The sequence below is a fragment of the Trichosurus vulpecula genome, chromosome 8, assembly GCF_011100635.1.
Source record: "Trichosurus vulpecula isolate mTriVul1 chromosome 8, mTriVul1.pri, whole genome shotgun sequence".
Lineage (NCBI taxonomy): Eukaryota > Metazoa > Chordata > Mammalia > Diprotodontia > Phalangeridae > Trichosurus > Trichosurus vulpecula.
The window spans coordinates 160,044,880-160,060,118 of record NC_050580.1 but is presented as its reverse complement, the minus strand read 5'-3'; the positions used below and the strand labels follow the sequence as shown (position 1 = coordinate 160,060,118).

The 15,239-nt window shown below is 39.7% G+C and overlaps 1 protein-coding gene across 1 annotated transcript in view; it reads left to right on the top strand.

Moving 5' to 3' along the window:
* Positions 1–15,239, top strand: part of LIPC (lipase C, hepatic type) — a 234,611-nt gene that overhangs the window by 200,517 nt on the left and 18,855 nt on the right. Inside the window, exon 7 of the mRNA XM_036735537.1 lies at positions 1,636–1,878. Coding sequence (XP_036591432.1) covers positions 1,636–1,878 — 243 coding nt within the window. The remainder of the gene's footprint in view (positions 1–1,635; positions 1,879–15,239) is intronic.

The following is a 15,239-nucleotide window of genomic DNA, read 5'->3' as shown; positions in this document are numbered from 1 at the left end:
AATGAGGTAATACTTGTAAAAGTGCTTTGCAAATCTTAAAGATATATTATGTATATATATATATATATAATACATGCATATATATGTGTGTGTGTGTATATATATATATATATATATACACACACACACAGAGAGATGTATATACACAGACACAAATGCTAGCTATTATTGGTGGTGGTAGTGGTGGTGGAAGGAGTAGGAGTAGCCCTCTTAGCTCTAAATATGAGTTCTTAACCTGGAATCCATGGACCTCTTTTAATGGATAGATTTTAAAATCTTATCTTTATGTCCACTAACCTCCAAGTGAAAGAGAGAGAAAGAAAGAGAGACAAAGTGGGGAGGGAGAGAGGGAGGGAAGAAGGCGAAGAGAGGGGGAGAGAAGGAGAGAGATGGACAAAGGGAAAGAGAGAGAGGGAGGAAGGAAGAGAGGGAAGGAGAAAAGAGGGAGGGAGAGAGAGAGAAGGAAGGGGAGGGGGACAAAGAGAAAGAGGGAGAGAAGGGGAGAGAGGGACAAAGAGAAAGGGAGGGAGGGAAGAAGAGGAGGGAGAGGGAGAGAAGAGGGCGGGAGAGAGGGAGAGAAAGGGAGGGAAGGAGAGAAGAGGGAGGGAGAGAAGGAGAGAAAGGGAGGGAAGGAGAGAGAGGTATAAAGAGAAAGGGAGGGGAGAAGAGAGGGAAGGAGAGAAGAGGGACGGAGGGAGTGAGGGGGAGAGAGAGCCAGAGAGAAAAACAGAAACAGAGAGACAGAGACAGAGAGAACTGGAAAGGATCTCACAGACCATGTAATGAAACCACTTCTTTTTATAAACGAGGAAACAGAGGCCCAGAGGAGTAAAATAACTTGACCATAGTTACACAGGTAGAAACATCAGAGGTAGGATTAGAACCTAGGTCTTCTGCTGCAGCATCATTGCCCTTCCTACAGTACCACACTGCTTCCTATACTGCACTACACATATATGACACAGCTATCCCTTCAGAGCCTATTAAGCAGAGATTAGAAAAATAGATTAGTGTTATGAGTCTTGTTTTCCTCTTTCACTAAAATATTTTCATTCAGAAGGCCCAACTTGATTTCTCCCATCCTGATAGACATGGGTGCTTAATGGCTTCTTGGATTATCTTTAGGTGGTTGCATGCAGGGAGACACAGAAGGAAGAGCTAAGGGAACACCTGCATTCCAAGTCAGTGTCCTATGAAAACGTCCTTTCCCTTTCTAGCATGAAATCAACATAGGAACTGTGTGTAATGGGCAGTTGTAACTAGCACTTTTCATGCCTGGCGCAAGCTTTACAGTGTGTGCCCCAGAGAAGCAGCATGCAAAGTACCTTCAAATTAATTTAAGACAAATTCATTTGAGGGGAAGAGACATAGAGGCCTGGGACTACATAGAGGCCTTGGGGCTGGGGGGAAGATAAGTAGAGGAAGCACAACAGCTGCAGAAGAACCTACACGATCAGGTAGTTTCCAATTTTAACTAGTTATTTCTTGCTAACTAGGCTATTTCTATGCTGCTGGGGGAATATGATGTCAGCCTCCTCCTAAATGTTGGTGCCCTGAGAAAAAAGCCCTGGTCACCCCACCCTAGTTGTTACACTGATGGCAAACATCTTAAGGCACCCTACTGGCATATTTCAGGGATCAAGCAGACCGTAAAATGTGCCCATGAAAGGTCGGTTCACCTCTTCATTGACTCTATCCTGCATGCCCACCTGCAAAGCACAGCCTACTGGTGCAGCGACATGAATACCTTCAACAAGGGCTTGTGCCTGGACTGTAAGAAAGGCCGCTGTAACACCCTGGGCTACCACATCAGGAAGCAGCGGCAGCAGAAAAGCAAAAAACTATTCTTGGTCACGCAAGCACACACCCCTTTCAAAGGTAAGTGTTAAGGCTCCAAAATAGTTGTGAGCCTCTCCAAAGGATACGACTTGTTCTCCTCCCCTTTCCCTTCTGACTCAAGTCACAGGTTGGCCACCTTTCCAAAGGTGTTAGTGATGTTCAAGCAGAAGCGGTTGGGAATCTAGTAGGTTGTTTAAATATCTTTGGGGAGCGGGGGATGGAGGGGAGATGACCTGGCTTTTGTTTCCCTTATATATAACCTTTGCCTCAAAGACCATTTCTATAGGATTCTTCTCACTGGCAGATATTGTTTATTCAGTGCATTGGTGCCTGCGTGGGGGCAGAGAGTGGGTTAAAGTTGGTAAGAAGAGAGAGATTCCATTGTTGAGAGACAAGTGATGCCATTCCAGGTTCTCTTCAGATCCCTGAAGGGAGAGAGAGACTCTGCAAAGAAGCCAATCTGATCAAAATGTCAGCCCTTCTACAAATCAACTTCTCCAGCATCTGTCTCTCCCTCCTGGGATCTGAAGAATGTCTGAAATACATCACTTCTGGAAGCTAGAAGGCCAAGATCTCTCTTCTCACTGACTTTCATCAGCTCTGCTCCTCAGGAAGGCACTGAAGACTGAATAATCAATATCTACCAGTGAGAAGAGTCCCACATAAGTGGGCTTTTAGGCACGGGTTGTGTATAGAAATACTGCATGCAAATGTACAGTGGAAAGTGCATAAAAGAATTAGGGTCAAAAAATGTGAAATCTGGTCCCAGCTCCATAGCTAACTCATTGTGTCAACCCACTCAGGTCATTCCACTCCTCCCACTAAGCTTTCTCATCTGTAAAATGGAGGGTTTAGCAAAAATCATCTCCAAATTCCCTTCTAGCTCTAATGATCTTTGTTGTGAGAAAAGCAATTTGTAAACCTTAAGGAACTGGATGTTAATTATATAAGCTATACAAGTTCTATAAACTATAACTACATAAGTTATATAACTTACGACTATATAAACTTGTAACTCCGTAAGTTATTAGTAATTTAAACGTCCCAATTCTAAAACAGCACATGTTCTAGTCAGTAAAGTTCTCATGGAGTCATTTGGTTTTTTTTCCCTAACATCCAGCTTAACGTATTCAGGCTCCCTGCCAAGAGCTAAAAAATCCCTGATATCTCCTAGAACAAATCATGTGGGCCAACTTCTTTTTATCAAAAAGAAGCAAACTTTGTTCATCTAACCAAACTTCCCCTGATGGTTTAATCAGCTGATTTTAGCAGATATCATCATCCAAAGGAGAGGATTCCTACCCTGGGCTGCTCTTCGAATGCTCATCAGCTGAGTACTCACCCCAGCTAACAGACACAATTCTGGTACCTCTCTGGGTTGAAGAGGAGGTCAGAGGAGGAACTGTGGCATAATCTTGGACTAACACCAGAAGGGAAAGAAAGTAGGAGGAATGTGGTACTTACATTTAGGTTGAAATCTTACAGGATGAATAATCCTACATCTGTTTGCATCAACATTTCTGCCTTATGCACAGATCTAGATGAGCTCACATATTACTGCCTTGCTGACATTTTTAGATAACTTTATCGGTGGTATGCATGGAGAACTGTGTGATGATGGGAAAGGTTGCAAATACCAAGTAAATTACTTTTTAAACAAAGGATCCCTTTACCTGCCTGAACTTTAACTTCCTCTCCTGATTCCATCAAGGAACCAAGCAATTCAAGTAATCACAGCAATGCATCATGGGCATAAAATTTCTGTGTCTGCAGAGTGCTTCAGACAGGGAGGGGCAGCCTTTTACAAAGGAAGGCTGGCCCCTGTGCTAGGGTAGCTATTCCTTAAGCATTTCATGACTGAATTCATAGTCTGAGTAGAGAGCCTGCCGGCAAATAGTGAAAAAAAGAGAAATTATGTAGACAAAAATGGAGAGAAAAGAGAATACATTTTTTTTGTAAGACTCTAAACATTCAAAAAAAATTTTTTTTAAAGATTAGGACGGTGCAGTAATAATGGAAAGATCATCAGACTTGTAGTCTCCAGAGTTAAGTTTGAGCCCCAGCTCTGCCATTTATAAGCTGTATGATTTTGAACAGGTCACTTAACCTCTCTGCACCTCAGTTTCTTCATCTCGTAAAATGGGTACAGTAATACTTATACCACCCTACCTCACGGGATTGTTGTGAAATGAAAGGTATGTGAAAGCATTTTAACATAGAGCTATTATTATTCAATAGTTGTCGACTAAAAATTGTTAGTATTTGGGAGTATATTTTGAAAGTTTCCCAAGGAAGAAGGCTTGTGGTGAGAGGCAAATAAAGTGGGGGATGGTGAACAATTGGGAGAATATCTAACTGCAATATCTAAGTACCCTCTCTCTTCTTACACAGCCACCACCCTCTTACCTCCAACCTGGACAACTGCAATCGTCTCCTCATTGATCTCCTCTTCTCCAGTCTCTCCCCTCCCCAATCCATTGTCCACATAGCTGCCAAAATTATATTCTTAAAGCACAGGTCTGACTGTGTCACTGCCCTACTCAATACATTTCAGTGGTCCCCTGTTAGCTCTAGGATTAAATACAAATGCCTCCATAAGGCACGTAAAGGCCTTCACAACCTGGTTCCAACCTACCTTTCCAGGGCTGTTACACATAATGACTCATCATGTCTTCTTCAGACCAGTCAAAACAGCCTCCTTGAGGTTCCCACACATGACATTCCAGCTCATATCACACAGCCTTTGCTCTGGATTTTCTCCATGTCTACAATACATCCTCTCCTTTCCTCTGCCTCACTGAATCCCAGCTTTCATCAAAGTTCAGCTCAATCTCCTTCAGGAGGCTTTTCCTAAACTACACAACTAATACTATACTTCCTCTCTCCCTAAAAAATTACATTTATTTTTATATATTTTACATAGTCTTAGAGGCAATAGTAGATAAAGAGCAGGTCTCGAAGCCAGGAAGACTTGGGTTCAAGTCCTACCCTTAACTCTTGATGGCTGTGTGACTCTGGGCAAGACACTTAACTTCCTAGGACTCTAAGACTATGAGTTGCAGAGAAGATGATGACCAGCATTGGAAGAGGGAAGTTTCCTCATCCTGGAATTAACCTTACACCAATGAAATCACAGGGCCAGTCCCTATCCAGAAATATGTTGTATGTACTTATAGGTACGTGCCATTTCCCCCAAATAGAATGTAAGTTCCCTGAGAGGAGGGCGTGTCTCATTTTTGTCTTCATATCTCCAGTGTTTCGCACAACACCTGTCATGGAGTTGGTGTCTGGTAAATGCTCATCATTGATTAACTGATACCAGTACTTTTTAGTAGTCCTCAAACATCCTAGGATAGCACTTATCTTTTCTTGTTCTTTACTCTCCAAGTCAGTGATAGGACGTGGAGGTATGGTGTTCTTCCTTCATCCCTTATCACTGGGGACATAAATAGGTCAACATCAGGGCAGCCATCATGGTAATCAGTGGTATAACCACCAGTTATAGTGACAGCCCAGTCATCCATTGTCCTGAGTGGAAAGAAAGAAAGGGAGTACCTTCCTTCTATTCTTTCTCTGTATCCCATAACTATTTCTGGACCTCATGAATACAAAATTCCTCTAAGTGGAACGATAAAGTCATCAACCTTCTCATTCTCTCCGATCACATCTTTAGTATCATTAGTTGCCATATTTAACCCAATATCACAAATACCTAAGCATTAGTAGATATACCCCAAAGTCATCTAAGTGCCTCAGTGCTAACTTCCCTTCATAACACTTTTAGGACAACCCCATTTCTACCTATTCTGAGGCTTCAACATAACATGGAGGTTACCCTGCTTTACCAACAGAGTGCAATCTCTAGCCAGTAACACCAAACTGAAAAGACTTGGAGTACTGGCCTGGTGGTAGATATACTATCTGAGGATCAGCCTTGCTAACTGGGAAAACATTCAGCATCAGAAGGGGATGAAATTTTTCACCATGGAGACCTATTAAATAGACAGAAACACAAAATGCCCTCCTATCCTGTATGATTCCTTTTACTTCCAAAATGACCATCACCGAGACCTACCTCCAAACTGACTCCAACCTTTTAATGACTGTGCTTCGGGTCTTCTTCTTTAAGCTATTCTAAAGTCATCTTACTATTAACTAGCCCAGAGTTTTCCATCTTGTTAACAAAGATAACATTAGCAGCTTTGTCAAATGTATAGGTAAAATCTAGTGAAATTCCATCTAGCCTAACAATCATGTCATAAAAAAGCAAATAAGGTCAGTCCGACATGATCTCTTCTTAATAAACTACACCTGATCACTGTCTTCTTTTTCTAAGTTCTCATAAACTATCCCTTTACTAATAAGTCCTATAGTTTTTTTTTCTAAGAATCTAAGTCAAAATTACAGGTCTAGAGCATGAACAATCAGCCCTTTATCCCTTTTTTTTTTAGAAAATTGAAACATTTGCCCTTTTCCACTTGTATTGTACCTCTCCTATTCTCCAAGATCTCTCAAAGACCATGAACTGCAGTACATCAATCATAATTCTTCTGGTATCCTAAGATGTAATTTTTCATGACCTTTAGACTTCATGACTTTAAACTCATTGAGGACATTTTAATATGAGCTCTTCCTTTATCTTCAGTCTCAAGTCACTGATAACCATTTTTGTGATGCTGCCTCGTCCAAAGATCCTTCTTCTTAGAAAAGAGTAAAATGAAAAGAATTAAGTAGTTTTGCCCTTTCACAGTAATCTATTGGTATCATCATTAGCAGTGGTTCTGTCCCTTTTAAAATTCCCCCTTTGCCCCCAACACAGATTTGTTTGTTTTTTGAAATCTTTTGTTCCGTAGTTTTGCTACTAGTTCGTTCAGTTCATTCTAGGCTTTGGCACTCCTGACACTAAACTAGTAATTATTACACTTTTGCATTTACTTTTCACTGCCTGCCTTCCTCCCATCTTCTATGCATTTCTTTTTTAAAATTCTGAGTTGTCCAATGAATTCCCTAGGCCCATATCAGTCTCTCTAGGCAGCTCCCCCTCTTTCTTCTCAATGGAATCACAAACCCCAAAGTGATCTAAGTGCCTTGGTGCTATCTTCCCTTTATGACACGTTTGGGACAACCCCATTTCTACCTATTCTGAGGCTTCAACATGACATGGAGGTCACCCTACTTTACCAATAGAGTGCAATCTCTAGCCAATAATGGCAAACTGGAGTACTGGCCTGGTGGTAAACATAATGCTTGAGGATCAGCCTAGCTAGCTGGGTTTTCAGAATTTCATTCTGAATACCATCCCTCTTGAGCCAACTTCCCCTGAAGATTTTTAGGACATTAGATCCTACTTATTCTCTCTCTAAACCCTTTGAAAGATGCTTTCCCCAAATCTCAATTCATGTTAAAGTATGCCTGGCATTTTTTCTCCTTCTTTTTCATGAATTTCAAAACTAAATGGTCACTTCTTTTCATGGTTTACACATCTCTTTAGTGATGCACTCTAGAATTTTGCCAAGAACCAAAGTCAGATTTACAGGACTACATCTTACAGAATGCACCCTATTTTCTTTCTTGGAATGGGGATACATGCCCTTCTCCAGTTTTACAGTACCTCTCTCACTCTCCACAATCTTTCAAAAATCACTGACAATGACTCAGCGATCACAGCCCTTTCAGTACTGTAGGATGTGTTGCAGACAGACCTGGTGAATCACATACAGAATCCTGGTTCTTCCTGTTGCTTTCCTATCTTTAATTTTTAAAAAATGAAATTATGTTTAAGGGAAGTTAAGAATGTATCACCTACCCTGCTTTTGGTAAAGATAGAGCTCCAGAAAGTATCGGGATGAAGTAATTTCCCCAATCACTACGATGTAATGCCTCCATATGATTCATTTATTCATTCATTCAACAAATATTAACTCCCCACTATGTTCCAGCCACTGTGCTTCATTAGAGAAGCAAGGACAAAATAAAACAATCCATAACTTCAAGTAGTTTACATTCCACTGGAGAGAAACAACCAATATAAAGATAAATAAATACAAAAATTAGACAAGGACCCTAGCAAATGAGTTGATTGGGATAGGATTTTATACAAACCATAGGAAGGATTTACTGAGTGGAACCTCAAGGGAAGTGAAGGATTCTAAAACACGTGGAGGTGAAGAGGGAGTACAAAATAGGTCTGTGCTTTGCTTCCTGAAAGTGTTGCCTAAATCCCTTGCTCACAATATGTACTAATGATTTTTGTTACATATATTTTGCATTTACTTATCTGTGTGCATGTGGTATCCTATTTTTATCTCTGAATCCTACCTGGAACAGAGTCCTTTGCACAGAATAGGCATTTAATAAGTGCTGGTTGAACTGAAATTAAATGTCATGATTGCTTCTGTTTTTCCCTACACTGATCCTCATCTAAGTGGTTTCTGCCATGTTTCCCATCTCTGGTATCTGGATTTCCTCGCAAGAGTATAGCTTCTTAAAAAAAAAAAAGTATTACTTCAGCACTGCTTTTATCTCTTCTGTTTCTTTTGAACACTCTTCCAAAACCATATTCCTGGCATGAATCTCATCCCACCAAAACCCAACAATACCTTTGAAATCAAATGTGCTTCTTTTGAATTAAGATCGGTGGTATGCCCAGCAGAAGAGAACATGGGTTTACATGCATCTTTATATACCTGGTGTTCACCATTAAAGTACCATGGGAGGCAGCATAGTACAAGGAAATGAACTCAAATTGGTTCGAGGACCAGGGTTCAAATCCTTCTTTTACCACCCTGGGAAAATGACTTAGCCTTTCTGGGCCTCAGTGTCCTCATCTGTAAAATGAGGGCGTTGGACTAGCCTGTAATGTCTTTTCTAGCTCTAAGTCTATAATACAATCTGTGCTTCACACTGTTTACTACCTAGACCTTATATATTTGCATATATAAACATCTGAGTCAATGCATTTTTCCCCGTTGCCTCTCTTCTTGGGTATTGTCTCATATGAATTACTGATCTTATCCCTTGTTATTCTCTGTCTTTTGTTATTCCTCCTTAGCTTCTATGGTATTTGCTTTGGTGGATAGATTAGTCTGTTTCCTCCTTTCCAGTTTCAATTTAGAACCTTCTTTCTGATCAGATTCCATTTAAAATATATATTTGGATTTCACTAAGTACATTCCATCCTTAGGTCAGAATCTAGAATTCTAATATTTTAAGTCATGGTCCAGAAATTCCAGTCCCATTGTTGGCCACCGTCAAATTAGCTATTTGTTCGCTTCCTAAACCTGCCTTTCTACTCAGAAGCTTCTACCTTTAATTGGTAGCAGTGATAAAAACATTACATCTAACTGCCTAAGGGCCTTTGTTTCTTGCCCAGGGCTTCATAATCCTCGGCAATGCTTTATAGTTTTAATATGTCGCTATTATTTGTTCCTCGGTGAATCACCAGGAAATAGTGGTGGTCTTCAGGTTTGAAAAGTCTTAGGAAGATTTCTGCCACATACAAACCCTATTAAGACAGTAGATCTCGCTGTTATTATACCATATTGATGATTAGCTGCCTCGGCACCCCTTTGCAAGGATTCATCAACCAATCGTTCATTCCTTTTCTTCTGACCATTACTAGATGACCTCTTTTGATGAGAACTGTGGATAATTCATCATAGCATAAGCAGCTGATTCCTCTTGAGATCCAAATCCCAAATCCCTTTGTGGGAAGAGCTTTGTTCCAATTTCTTAGCTTAAAATGTTCAGTGATCCTTCTTCTTCTCCTTCTCTGTGCCACATTTTTCTATTCTCCAAACTTCTTCCCCATGCTCTAACCCATCCCTCTGTCTCTTTGTTCTGTGCCTTCTTAAAGATTTCACATTTTTTTAAAGGCAGACTTTATTCTCCCCAACAATAAGCAGACTAGAGATTCATTCATCCTTTTCAACTCCTTTAAGACAGACACCAGCTTGCACTTTGTAAATAAATAATTGCCATTGGAAGAAACAGAAACAACGCACACTTCCTTCAAGCTATTACAAGATTCCCTTTGCCCTCTGTACTCCCTGGAATTGAGAACCTTCATTCTCTTATGATTCCTATTGGTAGCTCCCTTGGCTAACCTGTGCAGCAGTCTTCCTCGGTGCCATGTCTGCTGCACTAGGGACTGAACTGGAGGGGACTCTTGAGTGAAGTTATTTATGGCAGGCTTCTTACTTTCCCCCCAGATATAATACTCAACTGCCTTGATTAGCAATTAGCACTTTCTTGCTACCTCCTGACTGAATCAGAAATGCTCTTTAAACAGGAATTTTATTACTAGCGAGGAAGGCCCTTTCATTCAAACATAATTACCAACCTTGCTTCTCCTCTTGCCACTGAAGTTGATTCTTCTTGTGTTTCTCTAATCATTTCAATCCTTGTTCTGGTGGGAAGGCTTGATTCACTTATATTTGGTGACTTCATTGCAAAGATGAGCATGGGAGAAGATTGTGAAAATGACATTGGAGAATACAATTTGGGATTAGGAAATGAAAGAAACCATAAGTTCGTAACCATAGACTATACATGAAAAGTTAATTTCTTTTCAAAAGAAGAAAGTGATAGGGTACTGGCATGATGAACACTAATTAATATTTTAAAAATGAAATAGATGGCATCATACTGTGTGGGAAATGTCTGCTTTCCAATGTGGGAGGAATTTCAGAATCTGCTTCCTATGTAAAGTCAGGTCACTGATGGGTTAGAGCAAATGTCAAAGTCAAAAATCAAATTAGAAGAAAGGATAAAGCTAAGAAGATACTATGTGACAAAAACAGCTCCAACCTGACCTACCTAGACATAAACTATTTACTCTGATGAATGGGCAGAAGTAAAGACTTTGATTCCATCACCACATAGAAATGTTGATGAATGCCATAGCTGGTGGCTGAAAGCCTCAGCCTCAGCCAGAAAACCTTTGATCTCCTTGCCAAATAGAAAAAAAAGACAGCCAAGAAAATCACCAGATTACAGTATAAGCCTATTTATTAAACATGTGGAGGGGCATCTAGGTGGCACAGTGAGTAGAGCACCAGCCCTGGAATCAGGAGGACCTGAGTTCAAATCCAGCCTCAGACACTTGACACACTTCCTAGTTGTGTGATCCTGGGCAAGTCACTTAACCCCAATTGCCCTGCCTTCCCCCCTCCAAAAAAATGTGGAAAAGGAATATAGGAAATTATAAGGAATATAGGAAAATTATATAGGAAATTATATAGCAAAAGTCAGGCAAGAGGATGAATTCATAGACAACTTGGCATAACAGCCAGGCAAGCTAAATTATCCTAAGAGTATCTATAAGAAACACTGGAACGAGCACAACAAATAGGCATGAAATGGGACAGACCTGCCATTGTTTCTATTGACACCTGTTCTGATAAGCAGCAAGAATAGTGTCATCACATCTAGACTCAACCATTTTAGTACCCAACTAAGGAAGTGGTAATGGTACTTAGGATGAAGCTGAGAAAGGTAGCTAGATCTGAATACATACCAGGGAAATTTCTATTGAAGGCAAAACAATTTTGAAGATATGCAGGGACTGATTTTCAAAGTGTCCAACAAGGAGAGATTTCAAAAGAATGGAAAAATCATGAATAGTAATTTTTACCAGAAAAAAAAGCTTATCAAGAGGACACTTTACAGCTATTGAACCCATCAATCCATTTTTTTCTCATCTCCACAAAATATTGATGAAATACCATTCATCATGTGTATCCGAGATAAAAACATGAGAAGGAAACAGGCATGTTGTTTGTAGACAACATGATGGACACACAACAACAAACCAGTCAAAACAGCAGACCACACCTCAGTCACACACCAGACTGATAAATATAGAGAATAGAAAATCCCACTGTATTCACTATTAATTTCAAAAAGGCATCTGACTCAGTTATACACAAATGTAGCAATAAAGATTCTCCTTAAATAAGGCATTTTCTGCCTTGGTAGATCATACAAGATTCTATAACGCTTAAAATCATAAGTATGATCGTTCAATGCAGCTTTGAATTTCAACATCAGATAAGGCAAAAAACCAATGGAACTATGATTGCCTATGGTGTTTGCCATCATCACGGAGAGTTTTGTACAAGAGTCCTGATAGAAGAAGGATTCCCTATTGATAGTAAGGGACTAAATATGTTTCTATTCACAAATTACATTTTTGTTGCACTAAGCACTTGAATGCTAAAGGACTTCCTGTATTGGTAATTAAGGTGGGACCTTTTTTTACTGTTTTAGAATGCTAAATTAATTAAGTGTCTTTGGTTAAGCCTTACTAGATGCAAAGTTGCAGGCCTATACACTTTTGCTAAGCTAGGTGCTAAACCCCAGGCTCATGTCCTTTTGCTGATTATGTATGAATCCTTTGAGCCCTGAACAGAGTATAAAAGCTCAAAGGTTAGCATTCTGTCTGGGGCTGTCACTCCTGAAGGAGTGTTGATGTGGAGACTCTGGGCAACCACTCTAAGAGCCTCCTGGCTTGTGAACCTAGATGTTGATGCTTTCCTGGTAACTACGAATTGTGACTTGGTCTGTTTATATTGTGTATGTTTGTAATATGTTTGTATGTTCTCTGTAGTTCAGGTTGCTGGCTTTTCCTCCTGAACTAAGTGAGTTATATTTGTATGTGTGATTAAATTGAGATTGTTAACCCCTTAATGTTACTTTCCTTAGTAAAGCAGATCAAAGAACTTGTGCTGGCAGCTCTTGTTGCTAGTCTTGTTGGGTCTTACACCCCACAACAGCTGCTAGCCAAATCATTGTTACACTTCCTCAATGAGATCCACTGCCATACAAAAGAAATAGGTCTAGACATCCACGTGGAAAAACAAAATGGATGGAAAGCCCAGACTGTAACCCAGACTATAACTTGAGGTTGGGAAAAAAACTCCAAATCTTATCCTTTACTTTCAAAGACCTATGATGTGTCAAAAATTATCAGCATTAATATTCACTAGTTAGTCCATCTGTACATCTATCTTGGACAGGTAAAACATACAAGCAATGAGCTACAACCAGAATTTAGAAGGAAGAGATTAGACTGGAATTTCTGGGAAACTGCAGCAACTTAAGTGATTCAACACTATATGATGCAACCAAAAGCCTTTTTTTTTTTGCTGGAAATAAACTATGTACGCAATGAATAGAGAATTGCTGAACAAATTTTAGTATAAGGAGATAGAATGTTATTGGACCATAAAGAACAATAAATATAACTATTCTGATATACATGGAAAATCTTATATGAGTGATACCAAGTGAACAAAGAAGAGCCAAAGGAATAATGTGCACTACTGAAACAATGTAAATAAACCTAACAAGAAAAGGCAACAAAACACAGGCCAAATATAATGAACAATGTTGGTACCAAACTATTAAAAATTAAAGCACACATCTTTCTTTTTTGTTATTATCAGTGAACGACAAAAGGGCAATGTGATATCAGTTGCATTTACTCTGTTCAGTGGTTTTCCGGATCTGTATTAGGAGACATAATTATCATAATCCTGAGAATTACCATTTATAATGTTCTTTAAGGTTTGCAAAATGCTTTATATATGCTAATGCATTTGATCCTCACAATAATCCCATGAGGTGGGTGCTTTTATTACTCCCATTTTACAGAGGAGGAAACTGAGGCAAATAGAATAACACAGAATCACACAGCTAGTAATTGTCTTGGGATGGATTTAAACTCAGGTCTTCCTGACTTCAGGTTCAGCACTCTGTCCACAGCATCACCTAACTGCTTATGGAATGCACTTGATGGAGAGGGGAATTGTTAGGAAGCATCCATTTTGCTCTTCCCCACCCCTCCCCCCAAAAACTATCATTTTTTTGTAAATAATTTTGATTGAAATCTTTTGGGTTTTTTTTACATTGCTAAGATTTTTCTTCAATATCTCTCTCCCTCTTCTCTCCCTGAGAGGCATCCCATACAACAGCTCATAGTTTAAAGGAAAAAATGAAAAATATCAGCAAATCTGATTAATACGTTAAAAATGTCTATTAATATGTGCAATGGACCATACCTGGGGATCTCTTACCTCTGCAAATAGGGAGGTATCAGTGTCTTTTTGTAAGCTCCTTGAAGATAGGGACTGTCCTTTGCCTCTTTTTGTATCCCTAGCCCTTAGAATACATTACCTGGCACATAGTAGGTGCCTAATAAATATTGACTGATTGATTTTTAAAGTCCATATTTTTAAAAGTAACTCTCTCAGTAATGGTATACAGCTGTCAATTGTGGAACAAAATAATTACAGAAGAATTAAAATTGCAAGTGGCCCAAAGGGCAAAGGAAAGCTGTCTGGTAGGTCTAAGTAGCCTGTGGCATATTACCAACAAGGAACTACAGAAATAGTGAAAAAGAGATCACTAAGGATGCGTCTGACCAGAAAAGGAGTTGAGCCAGTCACATTATCGGAGGGGACACCTCAAAATGTTAACGGAACCAAGGAAGACCTCTAAGACACTAGAGAGACCTTCTATGGATCTTTCCTTATGGAAAGAGATGAACAAGAATTAGGGATTCCAATCTACATTTGGGAAGTAACCCACAAGAAGGAGTTCACAGGTCCATTGTGGAAACCCCAGGACTTGGAAATAATGTTTTTCTGCCTCAGAATCAATTTGGCAAACAAGTATGGAACATTTATAGTCTACATTTGTAACATTATTTTCATTTTTATCAGTCCATCCACTCTTTAAGTAGATATCCAGGAAACAAAATAGGTGAAATTAACATTCTTTACTACTCGTCTGCATAAATCATTATTCTTTCCCTGGCAGTTGTGGAAGGGGCCATTTGCAAGACTGAATTGACTATAATTGTTTTTCCCTGAGATTCTTAGTTATAATTTGTAAGAAACACCACCAGTCTCTTGCTATGCTTCCTCATCAGCTAGCATTGATGATAAAGCACCTGCACCAGGTTGTGAGGAATTTTGTGGGCGGAAGAGAAGGCACTACCCCTGCTTTCTGAAGGATAGAAATCTTATAACTGGTTTCCAATCCAATTTGTATTTCTTGTCCATCACTTTCAAAAGTCATCAGCACTGAATTCTTACCCTTTCTAACTTCAAGTTCACCATTTCATCCCTATCCACCAGCAGTTACACCCATTTTAAACATCCTTTAAAAGTCTTTTGAGAGGTCCTGGATGGCTCCAGAGGAGACAGTGAGGCTGGTGACTTTGCACAGCCTTCTCTCACTTAAATCCAATTCACTTGCAAGCCATGGAATCGCCTTCCTGGTGTCATGGTCCTCTTTGAGAATGAAGGACAGACCACAACAATCAGTGAAAAGCATCTAACTCCCGGGAGAGTCCAATTTTAAGCTCTCTCAATTTCTAGGCAAAGATGTAACCA